Here is a 25,020-nt window from a genome sequence, read left to right as displayed (position 1 = left end):
AACACCCACCTAACTCAACCTTACAAGAAGAGCAAGTCAACATGCCAACAGTTTGAAGAGGCAGACTTTGGCAATGACAGAGTTTTTCTGAAGAGATTCACAGTTTTGCTACAAACACCTAGTTTAAAAAAAACATCAAAAACTGGAAGTTTTGCTCTCTCCTGGGAAGCTAGAATTTTGAGTGCACAGATTAAATGACAAAGCAAAAATCCATTTGAAGTAAAGGTTGCCAGAAATGCTGTTTATTAAGACTTAAGTGCAGATGGCTCTAAGGAGTGTGCATTACACTGAGAAACATCCCCTGAACCTCACCACAGCAGTGGGCTGCACTTACGTAGGGGTGGCCTTTTTCAATACAAGCATTTTGTTTTCAGCTGTCTGTTCTCACTGCAAGGAAAGGAAAGAAGAAAGGAGGCTTAAGTCAAAGAAGTTAATATTTTATTTTGTATAAAGCAAGCAGTGGTCAAAACACAGCTTCCCATTATAACGTACATCAAATCTCTGTCTCTCATATTGTTGTGCTTTTGGTCAGGAAGCTTAGCATGCTCCAGACAAGAAGAAGCCAATGAAAGCCAGAAGCAGGTTAAGAGACGTGTTCAGACCCCGGAACTCGATACAGAACAATTCCCAAGCAAGCTACAGATGCCACATACCATTCTGAGCAGCTGAATTTGGGATGGGCAATATTGAAACTGCTCTCTGGTTGTGCTATAGAGTTTTCTAATGCGAACAAACATCTGTCCTTTATGTGTTAGCTGACAGCATAGGGGGCTTGTTCATTTAAGTTCTTCTTTGGGACACTCCTGCTCTCATTTCCAAGCAAAAGGCATCGTTTTTTGACTGGTGGATGTTACTGCGCTTTATTGTTTATAGGTACCACTTATTATCATTAAGTCTGGGAGAAATTGGGACATCTTATTATGCAAGTGCCAATTCCCTTAAAGAAATAGATTATTAAGACGTCCTCTGCTCCTGTGTTGGTGTAGCAGATTTGGTCACAGCTTGATATCCAATAAGCCTGTCTAAAGGCTGCATTTTTTACAAAACATCTTTCTAATCTATTTTAAACAGTGCTCCCGTTATGATGCATTCATTAGGGAGTGTGCTTTCAAACCTAGGTCGCAGCAATAAATCTTAATTCTGGAAGCATCCAAGGCAGTAAGAGAACTCGATCCATCTGGCTGTGAGAAGCAAATGCAGAATACAGAGGGCAAGAGTGACTGGAAGCGAAACCCACCTTCTCTGGAGGGGTGCGTTTTGGGGTTCACGCTTGTCAACGTTTGCGATTAATAAAACAAGCAAAATTGTAGGGATGCAGTCTCAGAACCAACCCAGAGACTCTCTGTGCCATACGGCGTGAGAAGAGCAAGGTGATGATACCGCAGTGACTAGGTAAGGGCGAGGGGCTAAGCTAGGCTCAAAGCAGCCTGCTCTCCCATTCCCCACAGCAACACAGTGGGTTTAAAACGCTCCAAATGGTGGTGCTTCATGGTCACTGTGCACCGGTGTTAATGGGGAACCGGGCTCCTTCATGTGACGCTGGCAGAGCCGTCACTCCCTGAGCAGGACGCCTCTTCCCCTGGCTAGGGGATAAGCACAGACCCTGTTAGTAAGCTGATCACTTGGAACAGGGTCTGCATAGCAGGGCGCAGGAGAGGGCAAGGAGCCATCCTTTATCCCTTGTACAGCCTGCATGAGGGCCAAGCACATCTGGACTCCCTGGGCACAGGGCAGCAGCACAGCCTGCTCTCTTGATGTAGTAAGAGGGCTGGGGCACTTTGGCCTCTGAAGCAGGAGAAGTGCTTGGGGGAGGGGTATGCTGTCTTGTGGCCAATCCTGCTCTGGATAGAATGTAGCCCTAATCTGGGATGGAGGGATCACCAAGAGACGATTGTTCATTATGTTAATTTTATCAGTCAATAAAGTCAAGTAGAATGGTAGATTATGGTCAGAGTTTTGCTTATTAGTCAGCACTAGGCTGTTCCAGGCCAGAAGCATCTGGAGAGGAGAATTTGCAGTGGAAATCTGGGCAGAGCCTCTCACTTAGTGGCACAAATGGCAAACCTATAACTGCTAACCAAATCTAAGCTAAGTGTTAATCATACAGACAGGGCCTAGTTAGTATCTCAGCAAGTTACCTTAGTCTTTTCCTAGATATTTCATCATAATGTTATTTACATCATCTTCTTTCCCTTCAGCCTCCCATCGCCTTTCCTCTTTAGCACCTTCAGTGATTAGCTTTCCAGCACATCCTTCACCTTCTGGTCTTTGGATCTTTGGCCGGCTCTTGATACTGTCTGCACTTTTAAAAGAAATGATTGAGCCAGAGGATGAAGATGAGTCAGAGAGGTTTCCAGGGTCCTCTTTGGCCTTTGAAATGGTCTTTATCTTAGACAACACAGTGCTATCTGCTGTAATCTGGTCTTCAAAATGAACACTCATTGGCCTCTGACCTTCTCTCTTGTCTTTGATAGGCCTGGACAAACTGCTTGTTGACTGGGATTTTCGAATTGCTGGAAGGAAGTCGTCAAAGTCAACATTTGTTCTTCTTTCATAGTTGAGAGTTGGTATTTTCCAAGTGAACGGGTCACTTCCCTTTCCTTCATTTGGAACATCACTGAATTGCTTACTCTCAAATACCAGAGCATCTTTCCCCAGATCAACATTGGCTGCATCCTCTAATGATGGCTCCAGGTAACTTCTCCATGGCTTAAGTCTCGATGAATTGAAGGCATCCACTCCCACAGCTGGTGAACTCAGTGTCAGGGAAGTATTATCCATATTTAGTAAAAGTGAGTCACAGGAGCCAAACTTTGACATTCTTTTGAGAGCTGGGGAGCGCGCTGGCTCAGTGTTCTGAGATGATATGCATTTTAAGCTGGAGGAGCGCACTAGGCCTGCTCCTGTAGGCACTCCTTCACTGTCTGTACGTTCAGTGACTCCAAACATTCTTGGGAACTCATCATCCTCTTTAAAAGTCCTGCATCTTCTCAGAGAGGAGGCACCAGTTGTTTGGTAGATTGGAAGGGGTGAAGTGTCCTCTAACCCTAATGTTCCTGACTGTTTCTCTGTTGCCCTTTTCCTCCTGAGCTCTTCCACATATTCAGAAAGTGCAGATGAAGAGCTTGGAAAAGATGCCTCTCCTGCTGTAGAAGATGACCTCTTTCTTATCAGCGATGGAGATGTAGCTCCTAATTTAGCAACAACTTTTTTCTGACTGTCAATCTCCTCCTTCTCCATAGTTCTTCCGAATTCCCATCTTCGAGAACCAACCACATGGCTCCCATCCTTTCCAAAATTGGCCTCACCCAGAGTTCTTCCGTATTCCCCTCTCCTAGCACTGAGTGCAGAAGCTGGTCGGTTCATTTCTTGATCTTTGATTTCTGTGTTCATCCTAAGCAACAATGAAAAGATAGACATTTTAGTTAATGTTACATGAGTTGATATAGCCGCAAAGTCAGAAAGGACATGTCCTTGTATCCAGAAACCTGTTCTTATCTTCTAGTGTCAATTGAACCATTGCCTCAAAGTGGGAATTTCTGACTGCAGGTAAATTAACTCGACTTGTTTCAGTAAATGCAATTTTTGAGCATAACTGATCTCAACATAAATGACTCAGAGTAAACTAGAGAATGCATGACTTAAGGTAGATCACATTGCATACAGTGTACTTCATCAAACTGACATACCAAGGCATGCCTCAAAATGGGTTGCATGGGATTTATTTGATTTCTGTCACTATCCAAAGATGATACAATGAAGCTGAATTAAAACACACTATTGTTACTCTCTGGTATGTTTCTCCAGAACTCTCTTTGGTAGGAGGAAATAATTATAATCTATAAGAGCAAAATAAATGTCTGGCTGTGGGCTGGATATGAACAGCACACACAGTGGAACTAACTCCTTCCATTCAGAAGCATTTCATGATTTGCCTCTATGAAAACAGCTTTTAGGAATGGAACATAGGCCAGAACTAGAAACCTTCATTGGGAACCAGGAGCCTCATGGTGATCCAAAATTAGACTCCAATGAAAGGGCAAAGTAAGTGGAAGTAGTTAACCTTTGCACCCTATTAAATCAGTGCATTTGTGGAGAAACCATTACCAGCAAATGGAAGACATGAGCCACACTGGTAGAAGATGCTGCAGAGACCCAATCAGCGGGGATTGGAGGCAAGGCAGGCGAGAGACTGGGAATTCCTTCTGTGGACAGCCACAAATGCTAATGTATAATTAAAGGAGTGGTGCAGACTTTTCTAATTAATCCTTGTCAAATGTTAGCTATCAGTGCCACAGCTATAATTAATGGTCTGAGGCTCTCAAAGCTTGTAGCTTTCACTAGCAAAGGAATACAGTGGGCCTTTAGAATTCCCTACCACTCTCTTTGCAAGGACATGTTATCTTTCTGTAAACAGTATCAGCAAATACTTGAATGGAACATTATTGCTGTTGACTCACTGGAGCTTTCTTTTAAGGGAAGACACACTGAGCAGGAAGAAATGCAATAATAAGGCGCCATGCCTCATTTGCTGTTGGCAAAGTATCAGTTCCACTGTCGGGGAGGGGAGGAGGGGGCAGTGTGGGAGGCAGATTCTCTGGGCCTGCACTAGGGACAGTAGGTGCCAGCTTCTCAAAAAGATACAGCTCAAAAAACCAAGCCATGACAATGACAGCTTGGCTAGCTACTACCCAGAATTTCTGGTGAGGATCCTTTAGAAGGTATGAGAACTCTCTGATGGCCTTGGCACCATAACATGTCTCTGACTCTGGGCCGTTTGGGTAAAGCCCTGTGTATGAGACAGACACCACCAGGGCTATCTCCACTCCATGATGAAAGAAGACACTGAATGAATGAAGTGCCCTTTCCCATGCAACCTGTCTGGCTGAGCATTGTGAGCAGGCAGTACGAGGAGGGAGCCCTTACTCTAATGTGGTGTCCTGCAGAGATCCATCTTGTCTCCCTGCCAGTTCAAAAGGTATTGTGAGTAGGGGGCTGTTGGGAGTGGAGTGAGGAGGCTGAGGAGGTACGCAGGGAAGAGAACTGCTGCAGATCAAGCCAGGTAAGAATGAGAAGAGGCTGATAGCTTGGGGGAAGAGACTGAATGCTGGCAAAGCTATTCTTTACCTGAGGGCTTGAGCCCGCCCATTGTGACTCCTGTTCCCAATCTGAATGTCAGGCAGGATATGCGGGTGCTCTTGGATGATGTTATGGCACCACAGACCAGGAAAGCTTTATCCCATTTGCTTCTGGTGAGGAGACTGTGAACCTTCCTTTTGGATCTGGGTTGTCACTGACTGTTGGTAGTGAGGGTATGGCCAGACCAACATTTCAAATGAGTTGTAATGTAAGAAAAGCCTTTTGTGAGCCAGTGGTTCTTTGACTTAGCAGAGAAGGCCACAGTGTAACTCTAAAAGTGCCAGTGATGCAAAACAATGACGGAAAGGCAATCAGCTTAAGAAGCAAGACCATACCCCCTCACACACATCCCTTCCTCTCCCGTCTGCAGCAGAGAAATGGAAACATTGGTTGCAATCATTGTTAGCCTTTGTGCCACAAAGCTCAGGATGAAATTTTTCAAAAATGATCACACACCATCTGAAGACCTAAATACAGGTTTCACCTCCTCCACACTGCATTTAATTTTATCAATAACTGAAGGGGGAGATTGATTTGTTTTTTGCATGCAGCATGACTGACATTTTGAGGAGTTATTGTATGCTTCTTCAAGGTCTATAATTTTGGATCAATCATATCAAATAACAATCTATAAGGTGCTTGCCCTCACGTTCCTGCCTGTGAAATTAGGAATGGAGTTTGTCACAATGTATTTGCCTGTAAGGAATTGTTTCTGGTGTTTTGAAGCTAGAGACACAGCTGTAAAAGAAGCTTAGAATTTTCTAAGACAAAAGTATTTTATGTACTGCATCACTGCTGACAGAAATCATTCATTAGGACCCATCATTGTCTTTAATGAAAAAGTTTCTTGTTTTGAATTTGTCTAACAACAAAAAGAAGAAAAATGTGTGTGGATAGTCATTTAAACAAGAGGAACCCAAACATAAATCAATATCCGTGTGTGACGGAAGGGCTGATGTTTTCAACGCTGCTAGTGGAGTTTTACCTTGACATAATAAACCATCCTGACTAGGGAAGCATTCTAGTTGCTATGGTAACATTATAGTAAGGAATAATCACAGAGACAGTGCTGGGCAAGTTGAGACCTGCCTCTACTCACAATGAAGTAATTTAAAGGTTGCGATGTGTTGGCATCTGAAAGCAACAGAAGAACTCACAGGATAGCTGCATGTTTGAGCTGCTTTCATTATTGTGTGACAGCAGTAAACAAAACTGAGGAAGAGGGTCAATGGTGGTCCAGAGCTGACTCCTGCATCACATTGCTGGTTTGTACTGCTGCAGGTTTGTGGTTCCCAAAAGCCAGCAGCGCATGGACAAGGTGCACTGAAGTTCAGCATCAAGAGGAGGCCTGAGCAAACTGAGGAATGAAGGGAGAAGCTCCTAAAACGGATGCACCCATCCAAATGCACTAACCTTGCAACCCCTCTGACCAACTCAGGAACATCTGGTGGTCTCACTCCAGCAGCTTTTTGGGTCAATGGGTCAATGATATCAATCTTGTTGATATCAGTGAGTCTTGGATCAGGCCCTAACGGCCACTTCCCCACTTACCAGAGAATCCACACTCTGGCAATTGATCTTCAGGGTTCAATTTAGAAAGTCTAGTAAAGACCTGCTAAATTGAATGCTGAGGGTGCCCGTGTCAGTTGTTGCAAGGAGTAAGGGAAATTTACAGCAGTGTTTCTTCCATCAACCACCCACTGTGGGGCTACTTCAGAAAATCAACACAAGGTACATCAACTCCAGCTAGACTATGCATGTAGCTGTAGTTGCGTATATTGCATCAATTTTCTCTGCCAGTATCGACCTGACCTAAGAACACATCCTGACACTCAGGGCTAGTAGGTGTTGGTGAAGGCTTGCCATTAGAGAGCTCTGCACTGAATGGCCCTTGGTTAGAGTATTGTGTCCAGATCAGGGCACTACATTTCGAGAAAGACGTGGAGAAACTGGAGAAGCTCCAGAGAAGAATAGCAAGAATGATAAAGATCTAAAAAACATAAGCTATGAGGGAAGACTGAAAGAACTGGGCTTGTTTAGTTTAGAAAATAGAAGACTGAGAGGGGACACTATAGCAGTTTTCAAGAATCTAAAAGGGTGTCACAAGGAGGTTTCTCCCTCTAAGATGACGACCAGTTCCCTGGTAACCATTTCCTGTCAGGAGGAAAACAGTGGTGGGGAAAATTAGGCACGTGACTCTAATCTGCCCAACAACCAGAGAGCGTTTATAGAGGGCGCTCACCTTCCCCCCAGAGCTCTCTGTGTGCATGTCATCAGCACCATGCAGTGGTGCTATGGCGACAGCAAGCAGGCTGTCTGGCCTTGTAGGCTGTCTGGGGCAGAAGCCAGATCTCTGTGTGCACACCTTCAGCACAGCTCAGTGGTGCTAGTGTGACAGGTGACAACTGTTTGGCCTCATTGACCTCTAAGACAGAGAAGTCAAGCTAGCCCAGTGGCAACAGCTGGCAACTGTGTTGCCTTGTTGGCCTCTGAGGCAGAAGCTAACAGGCAGTGCTAGGGTGGCAGCCAGCAGGCTGTTCAACCTTTTAGATCACTTGGGTTAAAGCCAGTTTGTTCCAGTGCAGCGACTGTTAGGACAGGGTTGATTTGTTAGTTCGGTCTGTGATAGGGTGAGTCTCACATGCACACCATCCATTTCATTTAGGGTCTGCATATCACACTCAGGACAAAAATAGAAGACTGAAGATCAAGGAAGAGGACCGCTCACTTAATCTGAACCCTACAGTCCGTCCCTGTCTCTGCCGCAGTTTTCCAGCCTGAAGGCATCTACTTACCTTCTAGCTCCAGACGTCGTGATGGTGGTAGGACTGTTCTGTTGTGGGGTTTAGGGTTTTCTCAATCTTAGTTTATGACAACTGGATTCATTTTATGTTTGCTCCTTAAACTTGTAAATAAACCAGTTAAGCTTCATCTACACTGCAAGCTTCTTGCACAAGAACTGTTTTGCACAAGAGTTCTTGCGCAAAAGGTCTTGAGCAAGAGCACATCCACACTGCCATTTGCTCTTGCTCAACAGATGTGTTTTTGTGCAAGAGTGTCCATGGAAGTGTGGACACTTTCTTGCACAAGAAAGCTCTTGCACAAGAGGGCTTATTCCTCATGGGGAGAGAAATAATTCTTGCGCAAGAAGCCCTCTGTTCCGACGCTTTACTGTAAATTTACTTGCGCAAGAACGCACGTGCAGTGTAGACGCTCTGCAAATTCTTGCGCAAGAACAGCCATTCTTGTGCAAGAAGCCTGAAGTGTAGACATAGCCTTATTGTTTAATTTTCATTTGTCTGACTTAACTAAATACACGGTGATACACATACAGTGCAAATGGAGGTCCTGTGTTTAGTAATCAGGACTCAGTCCTGGGCTAACAGAGGAGGGAGAAAAAGTGTTCTCCTTGGCCTCTGAGGGTAGGACAAGAATCAGTGGGCTTAAATTACAGCAAGAGAGGTTCCTAACTGTCAGGGTGGTCAAACACTGGAATAAATTGCTTACGGAGGTTGTGGAATCTCCATCTCTGGAGATATTTAAGAGCAGATTAGACAGACATCTATCAAGGATGATCTAGATGGAGTTTGATCCTGCCGTGAGGGCAGGGGACTGGACTTGATGATCTCTCAAGGTCCCTTCCAGTTCCAGTGTTCTGTGATTAGTCACATAGAAACACAGCTCTTTTTTTTTTTTGCCCCGAATGGTCTACTCCAAGCTGCTGCACTTTCCTGCATTAAATGAATTGACCCACAGACTCTTCAGTTTTACATGAATACAATACAATTATGGGAAACACATGATAAGACTACGCTAGAACGCTAAATATACCATTACTGTAGCCCTGGTGTTCAAGCAGTTTTCTTTTACAGCCCATTCATGTCGTCTTTTGGAATCCTAAATTGTTTCCTACAGAAAGAGCTGTCATAATCCTTCCAAGAGGATTTACATGGGAATTGCCTCTGTCCGTTTCAATATTACCAAGCAACATTGTAAACTGCAGAACCCCTGAATTTCATCATTTAAACAGCCAGCTTTTCATACAGCAGCTTCAGTTTGCCTTCTGGTGTTCAAGTCTTAGATAAAACTGTACCAAAAAGACAAGAAACTTTAACAGCTTGTGAACATGAAAGGGTTAGAATCTGATATTCACTGCACCGTTCAATGCAGCAGACACATTATCTTATGAAAGTGTTTGGAGCCTGAAACTTAATGAACCGCACACATGTTTATTGTTTTTGCTCTCTGTGATATTATAAAATTCAATCAAGAGGAACCATTCTGCTTTTAGACCTTGTCCAAAGAGCAATTTTGAGAGTTCTTCCTATTTGGTTCATGATGGGCACATTAGCTGTTGCTTTCCACTTTTGCTTTTTTGTTTTGTTTTGTTTTAAAGCAGAAGACATGAAATCATACCTAAGCCCTTTCTTAACTTGGAACATTGCAGAAATTTACTGCAAAATTAGGCTTTCACTGAAATTCTGTCAGCAAGAGTCCCATCATGTGTGGGCCTTGAAAGTGGGAACGCTGGCCACCCTACCACCTTTGGCAGCTGCTCTCAGCCACAGGTGGCCGACAGTGCAAAAATCATGGAAAAGTAATAATGGACTTTATTGCTGCAAATAAGAATGCCTATTTTTACCTGGCTGCAATTTTCTATGGCTTGTCCGCAATTCAGTGGTAATTTTTGACAATAATCCCACAATTGAAGCAGGGCCTTAATCATATCCCAAAAGCCAAGAATCCAGCTGTTAATGTCTCCCAGTTAGGGTCATGGAATTAAGGCCGGAAAGTAGTACCAAATCATCTAAATGAGTCTCTTGCATGTCACATGCTGCAGAGGAAAGCAAAAAATCCCCAAGAACACTGCCAATCTGACCAGACACAAAATTTCTTTGTGATCCCACATGTGGCAGACCAGCCAGTCAAGCAGCCAAGGGAGAGAAAGCTCCATGCGACCTCAGAGTCCTGGTCTGCCCTGCCCAGTATCCCATCATCTGCTGTAGCCATCCCTGATGTTTGGAGGCAGAAGGGTGTCTCTTCCTGACCCCTACAGTGGCCCAGATGAAACTTTGAAGCATGAGGTGTTAGAACCCCAAGAAAGAACCCAGAAGTGAGCCCCAGGGCTACTGAGCCCTGTTGCTTATCATAAGCAATCCTATCATATCAACATGCTAATACAGCAGTTCTGCAACTGTGGGTCAAGAAGCCAAAGTGACCCGATTTTAACAGCATTACCAGAACTGGATTAGTCATGTTGGGGCACAGGGTCAAAGCTCGAGACCCACCTCCCAGGGCTGAAGCCAAAGCCAAAGCCCCATGGCAGGGCTCAAGTTACAGGCCCTCTGCATGGGGTGAAGCCCTTGGGTTTAGGTTTTGGCCCCCTGCCCAATGCACTGGGGCTTGAGTGGACTCAGGCTTCAGTCCCACCTCCTGATATTGTATAGTAACTTTTGTTGTCAGAAGAGGGTCATAGTGCAGTGATGTTTGAGAACCCCTGCACTAATAAACTAGTCCCAAATCTGCACCCTTTGAGAAATAACCTGTTGCTCTTTGTAGGTACACCATAGAGCACAATCAACAGGAAACCAATCTGAGCATGTCGCTACACTAGCCTTAATTGCCAATAGTCAATATAAAGTTCTGCCTGTCGGGGAGGGAGGGGGGAAGAGTGAAGAGATCTGAGGCTGAATCAGTTGCCAATAAGGATGTTAAAATACGTAATCAATAAGTATCCACTATACGATTAGTCGATAAGCACCTCTGCAGAGCCACAGTGGAGGTACCTCCAGAGGAGCTGACTTGGGCTGGGACTTGAAAGTCCTGGCTTGGGCCAGCTCTGGAGCCACCTGTGCTGCGGCTTTGCATTTTAAATATAGTAAGAGCCACCGAGCAGTCCCTGCCTGCAGCCAGCTCTGGCCACTGTGAACAGGGGTTGCTTTGTAGCAACAGCCCCTGTCTGGGGGGGGGAGGAGAGGGGAGCAGCTGCTAGAGGCAGCAGGGTGGGGGAAAACAGCAACCCAGAGACAGTGCTTGGGGAAAACGACTTAAGCTGACTCCCCGCAGCACTGGCTGCTGTCCACCTTCGGCTGTCTCTCACAGAGGCAACTGAGGGGGGCACCTGGGAGAGCACGGGGCAAGCAGGGACTGCTTGAGTCCCTGCTGGCCCTGTGCTCCCTGCGGCACTTCTGCTTTTGAAATGTTCTAGAACCCCACAGGGTTCTTGCACATTTCAAAAGCAGAAGCGCCTGCAGTGGGAACTGGCACAAGCAGGGACTGAAGGAGTTTCTGTGCTATTTCCTGCTGTGCCTCTGCTTCTACTACCCACCGCAGAGATGGTGCTGTGGGGGGACACGACTCACTTTGCTGGTTCCCCCCAGCACCAGCTCCTGCTCCCCCCTTGCGGCCTCCCTCTGGGTATGTCTACACTACAGTGCTAATTCGAACTAACTTAGTTCGAATTAGTTAATTCGAACTAAGCTAATTCGAACTAACGGATCCAAACTAAAAAACTAGTTCGAATTAGTGTTTTGCTAATTCGAACTAGCATGTCCACATTAAGTGGACCCTGAACCGGGGTTAAGGATGGCTGGAAGCAGGGCCGGCGGCATCAGATGAGGACTTAAAGCATGGAGCTGCTGCCTCTGGCTAGCCGAGGGCTGTGCTTAAAGGGACCCGATCCCCACCCCAGACAGACAGTTCTCAGGGGTGCCTCGCTTGCAAAGCAGTCCTGGCTTGGAGTGCCCGGAGTATCCACACTGGGCACATCACAGCACTCGGCCATCAGGCTGGCTGCACTTGCCGCAGGCTGCCATCTGGGGAGAGGGGGCAATTGGGGGGCTGCAGGAGAGCTTCCACCCCCAGAAGCCCGCAGAGCCAGCCCAGTCCTCCCCATCGGGGACTCGTACCCCATTCCTCCCTCACCTCCTTCCGCTTACCCCTCCCTAGCCCCCCTTCCTGATGTACTAAATAAAGAAAACGTGTGGTCAAAAATAGAATCTCTCTTTATTGAACAAAACTCTGGGAGACTGGGAAAAGGAGGTGGGAGAGGGGAAGAGAGAGGGTGGGAGAGGGGAGGGCAACTACAATGATCAGAGGTTTGGAACAGGTCCCATATGAAAAGAGGCTAAAGAGACTGGGACTTTTCAGTTTAGAAAAGAGGAGATGTAGGGGGGATAGGATAGAGGTCTATAAAAGCATGAGTGGGGTGGAGAGGGTGCATCAAGAAAAGTTCTTCATTAGTTCCCATAAGAGAAGGACTAGAGGACACCAAAGGACAGGAACGGATAGCAGGCTTCAAACTAGTAACAGAAAGTTGTTCTTCACAAAGCAAACAGTCAACCTGTGGAACTCCTTGCTGCAGGAGGCTGTGAAGGCTACAACTAGAACAGAGTTTAAAGAGAAGTGAGATAAAGTGATGGAGGTTGGGTCCATGGAGTGGTATTAGCCAGGGGGTAGGAGTGGTGTCCCTGCCCAAAGTTTGTGGAAGGCTGGAGAGGGATGGCACGAGACATTGGTCACTGTCTTCGGTCCATCCCCTCTAGGATCCCTAGGGTTGGCCGCTGTCAGCAGACAGGCTACTGGGCTAGATGGACCTTTGGTCTGACCCAGTATGGCCATTGTAAGCTCAGGGCTCAGGGTCGGGGGTCTCAGTGGACCACCTTGATTTTCATGCACACCTGCTCCTGGGTGGCCAGGCTGGCAGCTCTCCTGCCCTAGCCGGCCACTTTCCTGTGCCTAGTGCGGAGGTCGTGGATGAGGTCCACGATGTCCGCACTAGACCAGGCGGGTGCCCGCCTCTTGCGGTCCTGGGCAAGCTCCCGGGAGCCGCCAGCCTGGTCCTGGGAAGAGGGGGAGGGCTGGGGGGCATCGGGTGGCTGGCTCGAGCCATGCCAGGTGCAGGGTCTGCTAGCTGGTTGCTGGCAGGCTTGCACCTGGCATGGGCACCGTAGCCAGCCCGTGCCCCTTTAACGGCTCCGGGGCCGGGAGGGGGGCAGTAGAGTTTCCCTGGTGTTGGCCAGAGTGGCCACCAGGGAAAGCTACACACCCCTTAATTCGAACTAGTAAGTTCGAAGTAGGCTTAGTCCTCGTAGAATGAGGTTTACCTAGTTCCAACTAAGCGCTCCGCTAGTTCGAATTAAGTTCAAATTAGCAGAGCGCTAGTGTAGCACCTATCAAAGTTAATTCGAACTAACGTCCATTAGTTCGAATTAAGTTTGTAGTGTAGACATACTCTCTGATAGAGGCAGCAAGGGGGGTGGAAGTGACTAGTTGAGGTGAATACCCGATAAGCATTTGCTTATCAGATAGTCGACTAATCGCTTACATCCCTAGTTGCCGATGAACATCTCAATAAGGCTGTGTCTACACTGGGCCACTTATTCCGGAAAATCAGCCGCTTTTCCGGAATAAGCTGCGAGCTGTCTACACTGGCCCTTGAATTTCCAGAAAAGCAACGATGCTCTACTGTACAAAATCAGCCGCTATTCCGGAAAAACTATTCTGCTCCCACTCGGGCATAAGTCCTTATTCCGGAACACAGTTCTGGAAAAGGGCCAGTGTAGACAGCCCACTAGTCTTTTCCGGAAAAAAGGGCTTTTCCGGAAAAGCAGCCTGCCAATGTAGACGCTTCTTTTCCAGAAAAACTGAAAACGGAATAGTATTCCGTTTTAAGCATTTCCGGAAATTCATGCCAGTGTAGACACAGCTTAAGTGTTGTGAGTGACAACAGCACAGAGACTGTATGCATAGGATTTGGGATGGGGTACAGGGACAGAAATTGGGTTCAGAGTTCTGCATCTCAGCATGAACATGGACTTGACTTCTCTGTGCTGTGATCTTTGTTAGAGCAAGCGCTGCAGTCTAAGGTCTCTGTAAGCCAAAGCTGCCTGAAAAGAACAGTTTCAGCAGGTTGCACTAGTGGCAAGAGTGAAATCCACCACTCAGCCAATGCTCCACTTAGCCCTTATCTGGACGACTTAAGCAGCGTCGAGGCCTCACGCCTGATCTATTCTGCAGGGTGAATTTCATTCCAGACTTGTAACAGCTGCAGCTGGAATGCCTGAAACCTGTGGAATGTATTAGAAACCAAGCCCCGAGTGACAGGCCAGATGCTGACTGCTGGCTATAATGGAATGACACAGGGGAAGGCAAGCTTAGTTGCCTAAGTCTTGACACAAGCAATAATGCAGTCAGAACAGCCATGTGAGTGAGAAGAGCAAAATTTCAATACTCCAGTCTTATAAACAGCATCTCCATTCCTTCCAAAGCAGAACAGGGGGTTGTCTGCTGTTTCTTCCCATGCTCCTTATCACGGGGAAGATATTCTCAGCTTCTTTCTTTCCTCCAAAGCAATCTCAGAAAGGAGTCTGGGTTTCACAAACAAGAACATGGGCTCAAAATTAACTTCTCTGTGCAGAAGAGGAGTGTTCTGTTTGGGTATGTCTATACTAGCCACCCAAGTTCGAACTAGGGTGGCTAATGTAGGCATTCGAACTTGCAAATGAAGCCTGGGATTAAAATATCTCGGGCTTTATTTGCATGTTCCCGGGCGCCGCCATTTTTAAATGCCCGGTGGTTCGGACTCCCTGCCCGCAGCTACACACGGCACGGGCTAGGTAGTTCAAACTAAAGCCCCTAATTCGGACTACCGTTACTCCTTCTGCAATGAGGAATAACAGTAATCCAAATTAGGGGCTTTAGTTCAAACTACCTAGCCCGTGCCACGTGTAGCCGAGGGCAGGGAGTCTGAACTACCGGGCATTTAAAAATGGCGGCGCCTGGGAACATGCAAATAAAGCCTGGGATATTTAAATCCCGGGCTTCATTTGCAAGTTCAAATGACTACATTAGCCACCTTTATTCGAACTAGGGTGGCTAGTGTAGACATACCCTATGTCAGTGTCCCTTAGGTCAGTGGTCATAAGCCAGTCGATGGGGATCTACCAGTAGATCTTGGAGCCTCTGACAGGTGATTCTGACTGGTTTGGCCAGGAAGCTATCAAAGTGATGGCATTTCAGTTACCCCTCTCCTCACTGTCATGCTGCTCCTGCCCTCTGCCTTGGAGTTGTCCCCCGGGGAGCCTCCTGCTTGCTGTGCAAGGTGAGGGAGGGAGAAGAGGGGGGTGCTGATGTCAGGGTGTCCCTCCTCCCCCCACTTCTGTACCCTGTCTCCATACAGGGAGAATGGGATGGAGGGAGCTTGGCAATGCAAATCTGTCACTCTCACACACTGTGTGTGAGTCTGTCATTCTTACACACACACACACTGTCCTTCCCTCACATCTCCTGACCCAACACAGACTTGGGGGGTTGTTGTTATTCCTTTTACAGCTTGCAAAGTGAGTTACATTTGGTTTTTGACTTGTCTGTGCATTTCATAGCTTTCATTTCTCTCTTATGCTTTCATTTAATTCTTTTAGTGAGTTCTCAAATGCCGAACCTGTCATGGCTGGAGTCATTATCCCTGTGGTAATTGCTGTTCCTGAAAGTGGCAGAGCAGAGGGTCTCCACATGCTGTCCTTGCCTGCAGACACCACTCCTGCAGCTCCCACTGATCAGTAATGGGGAACCGTGGCCAGTAGAAGCTCTGGGCTCAGTGCCTGTAGATGAGGGGCAGCACATGGCGCCATGGAGCCATTGCTGTACAGTAATTCCTCATTTAACACTATAGATGCGTTTCTGAAAACATTCGTGCTAAGTGAAAACCTGCTATGCGAAGTCAATTTTCCCATTAAAAATAATGGAAAAGGTGGGCGGTTGCGTTTCAGGTGGTGGTGGTGCTCTGTCATCAATGTCAACATTAGATAGCTAGCAACACAAGATCTCTAGCAACACAAGCCACCGCAGTTTGTTAAAACACAAAGATAAACATGTGAGTGAGTGGAGGAGTGCTGTGACCACGTGTATTCATCCGTTCATGCGTATTAGCACTGTTTTCACCAAGGGTATGTCTAGATTACATGGCTCTGTCAACAGAGCCATGTAGATGAGTCTACTAGACATAGGAAAATGAGGCGGCGATTTAAATAATCGCCACTTCATTTACATCAAAATGGCCGCCACGCTATGCCGATCAGCTGTTTGGTGGTACAGTGGGGCAGTCTGGACACTCGGCGGTTGACAAAGAAAGCCTTTGTCGACCGCTCCATTATGCCTCGTGAAATGAGGTTTACCAGAGCAATCGACAAAGGCTTCCTTTGTCAACCGCAGCGAGTCCAGATTGCCCCACCGTGCAGCCAAACAGCTGACTGACATGGCGTGACGGCCATTTTGATGTAAACGAAGTGGCAATTATTTAAATCGCCGCTTCATTTTCCTATGTCTAGTAAACTCATCTACATGGTTCCGTCGACGGAGCCATGTAGTCTAGACATACCCCAACTTACACCATCGCATGAAGTAGTCCACCACTTGATTATTTTCATGTTATTTCGGGGACGGTCATGTTATTAAAAAAACTTTCCCTAAAAAAAATTGTGCTATTGCAAAAACGTGTTAAGCGGGCACGTGTTAAATGAGTAATTACTGTACATGCCAGCTGCTTTCAGGTGGGGTGCAAGGCCAGGGCAGGAGTAAGCCTGCCTTAACTCCTCTGCTTCACCATTTGGAAACCATCTCAGTTAAATGGTGCCCAGCCAAAGCCTGCTTTCTGAACCCCTGTTCTAGCCCTGAACCTCTTTCTGCACCCAACGTCCTACCCCAGACATGAGTCCCCCTGCACCCAATCTCTTTTCCAGAGCTTGCACCTGGAAATCCCTCCTGGACCCCAATCCGCCATCCTGGGCTAAGCCCGGAGCCCCTCCCACATACTCATTGGCCCAAATGCCTGTTCCCCAACCTGCTACCCTAACCTGGTGAAAGCGAGTGAGGATGGGGAATAAAGGGGGATGGAGTGAACAGGGTCAGGCCTCGGAGAAAAGGTGCAGCAGGGGTAGGGCCTCAAAGAAGAGACGGGAAGGAAGCCAGGCAAATGTATTTGGGTTTGAGGTAGATCTTACATTGCACTTAAATTGAAAAAGTGATCTTGTGGTTAAAAAGGTTGGAGATCATTGCCTTTGGTGATTGTTGCTGCCCCCAGATAAAAGTACAGAAGCAGGGTACATAGGTTCACTCCATGTGCAGTCTCTCTGTGTTTTGCCCTGTAGAACCGCACAGCAACAAGCCCTCAGATAATAACAGTGAAGTAATCATGTGCAAATACCTCCAAAGAAAACCCATCTGCATATACATGGATATATGCAGACTCTGATGGTCACCCTTTTCACACTACTATGAGAAATGTTATACAAAGTGTGCCTTGTGAGATATCATTTGAAAAATCATAATCTGCAGAACATTATTATCCCGGTAAAAATACGTGTATCAACACTGTATATAAAGTTGTATTATATAACACTTCTGTAACATACTCCAAATTTAGAAGCACAAACCAGTTCCTCTGAAACAAAAGATAAACCAACATTTGAGCCAGGTGTCAAAAAAATCCTGTGGATTATCGCCTAGGTAAGTGTCCATTCTTTGCAAGGAAGAACAGTGTAAGCAAGAAATTTACGTATTGGCAAAGAAACAGCTGAGCGTCTCATCCCAAAGGCCACCTGTCAACTGAACCCCAGGTGGAGTTAATCCTTAAAGAGGAGAAAAAGAGATAAGAATAGAGATCACACAACTCAAATGACCTTTCTCCTCTCTTTCTCTCTGCTCATGGCATTAACAGCAACTGAAAGAACACTGACCTGTCAAAGGGGTCCTGGTTTGGAGGTTTCCAGCTAGTAAAAGACTACAAAGAACATGCAGTGAGAAAAAGCTTTGCTTTGAACTCATTTGGTTTGCTAAATTAGCCATCAGTTTATGTGTTACCTTTTATTTTCTTTGCACTCAATTCTGACTTTTATGCCTCATTTTTAAGGCTATAAGTTAATCATGAGTATTTTTAGTAAAAGTTATGGATACATCATGGGCAAGAAACAAAAATCAGGGCCCTGACCTGTCCATGGCTTATAGCATAAGTACCCCTGATTGAATTTAGAGGGAGCCTGAGAGACCTAGGGCACCAGAGAGTCTGGGGCGGGGGGTAGCTTCCATTTCACCCACAAGCAGGGAGAAGCCCCAAGTGCCTCACTGCTATTCTGGCTGCTGCTGGGAGGAAGCTTTTAGGGGTCAGCAACTGCTCCAGGCACTCCAGGACCACATGTCAATCCATACGCCCACTGGTTTAGGTAAATAAGAACACAAGTTTATTAACTACAAAAGATGGACTTTAAGTGATTAAAAATATTGAGCAAGGCTCCACATCTGTCACAGATGTCCCCTTCCTTCAATCTCCATGACTTCTGCAGCAGTCAGTGCGGCTAACCCCAGGACAGATACACCAGCTGTTGTCTCAGGGGACACGGGAACCAAGCTGAGGAAGTGGGTCTGGCCCACGAAAGTTCATTGTCTAATAAACCATCTTGTTAGTCTTTAAAGTGCTACATAGTCCTGTATTTTGTTTCTATGCGCTTGTATTACCAGAAGGAGAGCACAGGGCAGTACAAGACATACATTTCTACAGCCACTCGCGTGCAGCCCAGGGCCCACCCCTGGGGCGCACAGCGCATTCACGGCCCAGCTACGGCTGCTGGCGTGCAGCCCGGGGCCCGCCCCTGGGGCGCATGGCACAAGCGTGGCCCAGTCCAGCCCAGCTGTTGCTGCTGGCGCGTGCGCTGGGCCTGTAGGGCCCCGCGACTGTGGGGGGAAGGGTGTTGCTGGCTGGCGCTACGGGGATGTGGGCGGGCTGGCGCTGCGGGATCCGGGTGTGCAGCGCCTGATGGCAGCTGTAAGAGATGCCGCGCACCCCTTACAGCTACCATCAGGCGCCTCCCATTGGTTGGCACCCTGGGTAGCTGCCTGGCTCACCCATGCCTCCGTCCGGTCCTGGTCACAGTATAGGGAAAGTAGAAACCAGAGTCACACCAGAAAGCAGAGACATTTCAAGAAAATGAAATTAGACCAGGATCAATCCAATAAGGGAGAGCACCTGTAACCCTTACTGCTCATAGATCTGTCCCGAGGATGTAGCTGATTAAAGGATCTCTGGGAAGAGAGAATGAGCCAGACCTTGTCCAGCCTGGATTAACAAAACCACTCCTTGCACTTCAATTTATCCAGAAGGTGCACTCTTCTCACAGAGGGCTCAAGATTTATCCTGCTGTGTGTACAAAGACACAAACATTGCCTCTTTATGCTGCAAGCCCTTCAGTCAGCCCCCTGTGACATTTGTGACAAGTCACACTGTACTTGGAAATCAGTTTAAGCTGCCAAGTGAATTTCTAAAGCACCAAAACAGCAGGGACTATATTGAAAAAAAACACTTGTCATTTCTTCTCTGCACACAGCGGTGACCTGTGTGGATTTTCTACCCAGCCAATCTTTTCCGATGGGAAATGAACAGGCTGCTCAAGGTCTGCACGCTTTTCTGCAAGAGGTTGTTGCAGTGCTCCTCACGATGTGGCCGATTCCTAGTACTTTGTCCTCTCCTGATAACAGGGCTTCTTGACATATGGCTCTTCTTTTTCTCCCTGTTACTGGGCATCTAAAAATAGCCAAGTGGCAAGATTCTGGCAGCTTGAAGAGCAAAAGCAGACACGATAGCCCCATCTTGCTCAGATGCAGTGCCCATCACGCGCAGTCCCCTGCACAGAATTCAGTGGAAATCACATGTTTTGTTTAAATCCATTGGCTTCTGCCAGTAGCACTGTGGTGCATCACCAGTTGGGACCATCTGCACAATTCATTCTTGTACTCAGGCCCTAAAGCATGGATCTACAGCCAGAAGGCAACTGACAGGACAAACCTGTATCCCAATGTAACCCATACACCGAGGGTACGTCTACACAGCACAGCTATTTCTGGACACTAGAGATATCCTGAACAGCTACCTCACATCTTAAAAAGCTGCCCATTATTTTGAAATATGTTTTGAAATAAGAGGCATGCTGTTTTGGCATCCCTGGAACTCTTGTTCTACAAGGGTAAAGGGATGTCTCGAAATAAAGCATTATTTTGAAATTTGGCACTGTGTAGACATGCCCCAAATTTCAAAATAAGCTATTTCAAAATAGAATTGAAATAAGATATGCAATTTACTGTGTAGCCACACCCCTAGTGTGATTCCCAGTCCTATGTAGTGGCATTTAGACCACTTACAGCAAGAGCTAAGAACAAGGGGGCTCTACAGCCTAAAATCAGAGCTAGCTGGCTTTATAGCTCAAGCTGCAGTGGCTCCTACACTAAGCTCTAGAGATCCCTGGCTCAAATCTGCCTGGTGGCAGTTACACCAGCAGCCAGGAATCCTTTAAACTCAGCTTGTTTAGCCCATGAGTACCTGCCTTGGACCTATGGCTCATGCTCTGAACTTTATCCAGAGCCAGGGTGATTCTGTGTTTCCCTTTCTCCCACTCAGACTCCACCGAGTAACTGGCCAGCAGAGCACTGCAGTGCATAGAAGCTTCACATCTGTTCTTAGGCTAGCTCACTGCTCCCCAGCAGCCTGGAAATGCCTCTTGCTACACCTGGTAATGAGCAGGCAGAATAACCTGTTGACTGGTCCCAACACGAGCACTCACAGAAGAACTGGGACTCCTGGACAAGATGGATTTGGTTGCGTGGGGTGAGCCCCAAGCTTGAATTGAAGGTGGGGGCAGGGCAGAGCAGGGGCTCCCACATGGAGCCTCCAAGCAAAAGCACTCAGCAAGACCTTTTGCTTAACAACAATAGAGTGATCAACTGCTGCCTATTATCCCTGCTCCAGATGCAATGCAGGCTTTAGACACAAGCCCCCTCCATGAGCAAGTGACAGTGACACGTGTGTGTGTGTGATGGAGAGAATGAAACGTGCGTCACACATGGCGGTGAGTCACTGCACTGACGGGAGTTCCCAGCAGAGCTTTCATTCTTAGTTCTGCATTTAACCTAACATGAGAGCACTTAGCAGGGGAGAGCCAAGCCTGGAACCAAAAATGCAAGGAACAATGTATTGGACTCTGCTCTCGGTTTCTAATTAACCCCTTCCAGGGCAACTCCTCAAACCTCCCTGCAGACACAGGTCCTCATAACAAGTGGTTTTAATTTAAGTGGGATCCAGAGTTTCCCTTCCCTCTACTGCAGAAAAGGATCAAGGCTCCACTCAGTCTCTCTTTCACACACCAAGTCTTCTATCTGGTGACTGAATGCATCTTCCCTGCCAGTGTCACTCCTAGGCCAGATGCTAACATGATAGATGTAGATAGACTCTCCGAGCAGATTGAGTACCCCTAGTCAGCTTCTCTCATAGTAACACAAGGGGATGCTCTGTAAAATTGAAAGGTGACTCCTATAGCACTGACAAAAAAGAACACTCTTTACACAATGCAACCAATGGAACTCATTGCCACAAGATGCCAATGAAACTGAGTAGTAGCAACCAAAATTGTAATAAAATCATCCCCAGTTACAGTAGCTAGAAGAAAAATGTGTATGAACATAAGAACAGCCACACTGTGTCAGACCAAAGGTCCATCTAGCCTTGTATCCTGCCTTCTGACAGTGACCAATGCCAGCTGCCTGAGAGGGAATGAATAGAACAGTGAATCAAGAAGTGGTCCCTCTTCCATCACCAATCCCCAGCCTCTGAAAAACAGAGGCTAGGAACACCATTCCTTCCCAGCCTGGCTAATAAGTATTGATGGACCTCCCCTCCATGAATTTATCTAGCTCTTTTTTGAACCCTGTTAAAGTCCTGGCTTTCACAACATCCTCCAGCAAGGAGTTCCGAATGTTGACAGTGCACTGCATGAAGAAGTACTTCCTTTTGTTTGCATGAGAAGTACTTCCTCATGCATCTGACAACGTGAATCTTTGCCCACAAAAGCTTATGCTCCAATACATCTGTTAGTCTATAAGGTGCCACAGGACTCCTTGTCACTTTGCAGATCCAGACTAACATGGCTACCCCTCTGATACTTTCTTTTGTTTGTTTCAAACCTACTGCCTTTTAATTGTATTTGGCAACCCGCAGTTCTTATGTTATGGCAACAAGTAAATAACTTTTCCTTATTCACTTTCTCTGTTCCTGTCATAATTTATAGACATCTATCATATCTTCCCTTAGTCTCCTCTTTTCTAAGCTGAAAAGTTCCAGTATTATTAATCTCTCCTCATGTGGCAACCATTCCAAACCCCTAATCATTTTTGTTTCCTGTTTCTGAACCTTTTCCAACGCCAGCATATGTTTTTTGAGATAAGGCAACTACATCTGTACACAGTATTCAAGATGTGGGCATTCCATGGATTTGTAATGGTAACATGTAACTGTCATAAAATCTTATGGCTAATGGCACAAGCTGACCACTACTTGTCTGGGATGAGCAGATTATCCTCCATGGCAAGCTAGTGCACATTTGTCCATATGGGGATTTGACATGTTCTTCTGAGTTATCTGCAACAGGCCAGGACGCCAGCCAAGATGGGTCATTTGCCCAGTGTAAAATGGCAATTCCTACGCGATGCAATTCTGGCTTTTACATTAGCAATGGGATTTTTTACTTGCCCCATCTTCTGTTTGTCAACAGAATTTCTGTGAATTGCTGACAAAAATATGTATCTAGACTTTGTCTTTTAGTGGAAAAAGCTGGTGGTGGTGGGGGGAATAAACACAGAAACAGGAGCTGCCAGGGGCAGCACCTTCTCTGCCATTGAAGTGACAACAATCATTTCTGTTCTGCTGAGTCCTGACAGAAAGATTGCATTAAAAGCATGTCCTGTTCAAACATTTATATTTATAGCTGCGACATGGAATAATCAATGTTCTTAAAAACTCTATGCTGGCAGCAGCAACATCTGTGCCTTTTTTCCTGATGAATAAACATAGCTCGTGCCAGACACAGAGGAGCCGTTCCACCATCTTGTGGAGCTTTTAAAAGGAGCTCTGTGAAACTGTGTGCGCGCTCTCCATGCACCTCACTCATTTATGATGCCATTTCCGCCGCAGCCCCTTCCTACAAAGCCTACTGTTTTGTAACCTCTGTGGGAGCAAAATCTTCATCCTCAAGAAGGGTTACAATAAAGATTAGAAGAATGGAGAGAACCTGCTTGCGGAGACTTAAGGAGCTTTGCTTGTTTAGTATAACTGAAGGAAGGCTGATGGTATGACCGCTCTCTGCAAATTCATCAAAGGGATAGCAACCAGTGAGGGAGAGGTTTCATTTTAAGTTACAGGCCAAGAACAAACAGCTATAAACTAGCTATCAAAAGCGCAGGCTTCAAATTAGATTTGTAGCCATCAGAAGAGTGATGTCCTGGGAAGTCCTACTTTCTAAGGCAGAACTGGGGGCAAAAGAACCGAATTTGTTTCTAGGGTAATACTATTAACCTTTCGGAGGGGATGTTATGATGAGGTTGCCTCCAAGGCGGCTGCTGTTAGCAAATCTCTCCAACAGCTGGAGACAGATCTCACCCAACTAAAGTAAATGGTAAAGTCTCCGTAACTTGAAGTCGCTCAATTAAGTTTTGAGGATGTCAGTAATGCAGAGATCAGGGGTTTATTAGAGGAGCGGGAGGACGAGGTGCTACAGGAAGGCAGACAAGATGCTCACAGAGAGCCCCCTTTTGGCTTTCAAGTCTCTGAGTGGGAAAATGGGAGAAGTATTTTCTGAATGTGAGCTCATGTCCAAACAGCTCAAAGTATTTACAAACAAAGCAACCCATTGCAAGCAGTGGCTGGGCTCCAAAGCAGCCAGCCTCCATCTAGGCCCATCTGCAGGCCAGTTCAGTAGGATTACCCTCACAACAATCAGTGCTGTGATCTATAGCAGTGGTTTTCAAACTACGGGTCATGCCCCAGCACTGGGCGGTGGAATGTTGGGCGCCGGGTCTCGTTGCTGCAGGGGGATCAGGTGCCCAGTGGGGGAGTTAAGGCAGCTCCCTGCCTGTCCTGACACCACAGACTGTGCTGCACCCCAGAAACAGCTGGCAGCAGGCCCAGCTCCTAGGAGGGAGGTGGGGAGAGAAAGCACACAGGGCCCTGCGCACTGCCCCTGCACTGAGTGCTAGCCCTGCACGCCCATTGGCTAAGAACCTGCTGTTGGCTGCTTCGCGGGCAGCATGGTCTGTGGTACCAGAAGAGGCAGGAAGTTGCCTTAGCACCCCTGCTGTACCACTGACTGGAAGCTGCTCAAGGTAAGTCTCTCCTGCCCCAGCCCTGACCCCTCCCCCCTGGCCAAAGCGCCCTCTTACAGCCCACAGCCCTTATCCTTAGCCCCATCCCAAAGCCCATATATTAGTCAAGTTATGTTGGGTTGTGGGCGTCAACAATTTTCATCAACTGGGTCATGAGGAAATATTTTAAACAAAATGAAATTTGGGGGCTTTTTTATTCAGATGGAAATTTTTCCTTTTGATTTAATTTTCAAAAACGGAATATTCAAATTCTAAACAAAGCAAAACTGTGTCGACACTTTTTTTCAGCTTACAATGCATTTTCAAGTAACACTTTTTCACTAAAATAATTTGGAGGGGGAGGGAGGGTTACAACCTCTTCCTTTTTTGGTAGTGGGAAAATGTTCGGTTGAAAAATTTCAACCCATTCTACTTTTGCCCAGTTGCACCCGTGCCTGAAATTCTAATATAGTTGTTAGAGAGCAATGCCAAAGGTTAGGGCTGTCAGCAACCAGCTGAATGACAGCCAGGGCAGTTAACTGCAGAGTTCTGCTATTTTTTTAGTAGCGTGATAACTATAGTGAAGCTATCACTCAGTCATTATATATGAGATAAGGCCAAAGCTTCAGTTGGTGAAAACTGGTGCAGCTCCATCAACTTCAATAGTGCTCTCTTGCTATGCAGCTGCTGGGGCAGGCAGCCTTCTCC

The 25,020-nt window shown here is 46.6% G+C and overlaps 1 protein-coding gene and 1 long non-coding RNA gene across 6 annotated transcripts in view; one reads left to right on the top strand and one right to left on the bottom strand.

Annotated features, from left to right (window-relative positions):
- Positions 1 to 226: 226 nt before the first annotated feature.
- MYO18B (myosin XVIIIB) overlaps positions 227 to 25,020 on the bottom strand; it is a 243,277-nt gene continuing 218,483 nt past the window's right edge. For 3 of the 4 annotated variants that reach the window (XM_075898877.1, XM_075898879.1, XM_075898878.1), the window contains 2 exons: positions 2,139 to 3,394; positions 227 to 387 (listed from right to left, as the gene is read on the bottom strand). In XM_075898877.1, coding sequence (XP_075754992.1) covers positions 2,140 to 3,394 — 1,255 coding nt within the window. In that variant the 3' untranslated portion in view covers positions 227 to 387; position 2,139. Of the gene's footprint in view, positions 388 to 2,138; positions 3,395 to 6,058; positions 6,497 to 25,020 lie in introns of those variants that run through there. The other variant, XM_075898880.1, reaches the window with a different exon arrangement.
- LOC142818529 (uncharacterized) overlaps positions 6,734 to 25,020 on the top strand; it is a 45,557-nt gene continuing 27,270 nt past the window's right edge. For both annotated transcript variants that reach the window (XR_012896035.1, XR_012896034.1), the window contains exons 1-2: positions 6,734 to 6,870; positions 7,805 to 7,961. This is a non-coding gene — a long non-coding RNA (uncharacterized LOC142818529). The remainder of the gene's footprint in view (positions 6,871 to 7,804; positions 7,962 to 25,020) is intronic.

Source organism: Pelodiscus sinensis, chromosome 15 (genome assembly GCF_049634645.1).
Source record: "Pelodiscus sinensis isolate JC-2024 chromosome 15, ASM4963464v1, whole genome shotgun sequence".
Lineage (NCBI taxonomy): Eukaryota > Metazoa > Chordata > Testudines > Trionychidae > Pelodiscus > Pelodiscus sinensis.
This window is presented reverse-complemented; position numbering and strand designations above follow the sequence as displayed.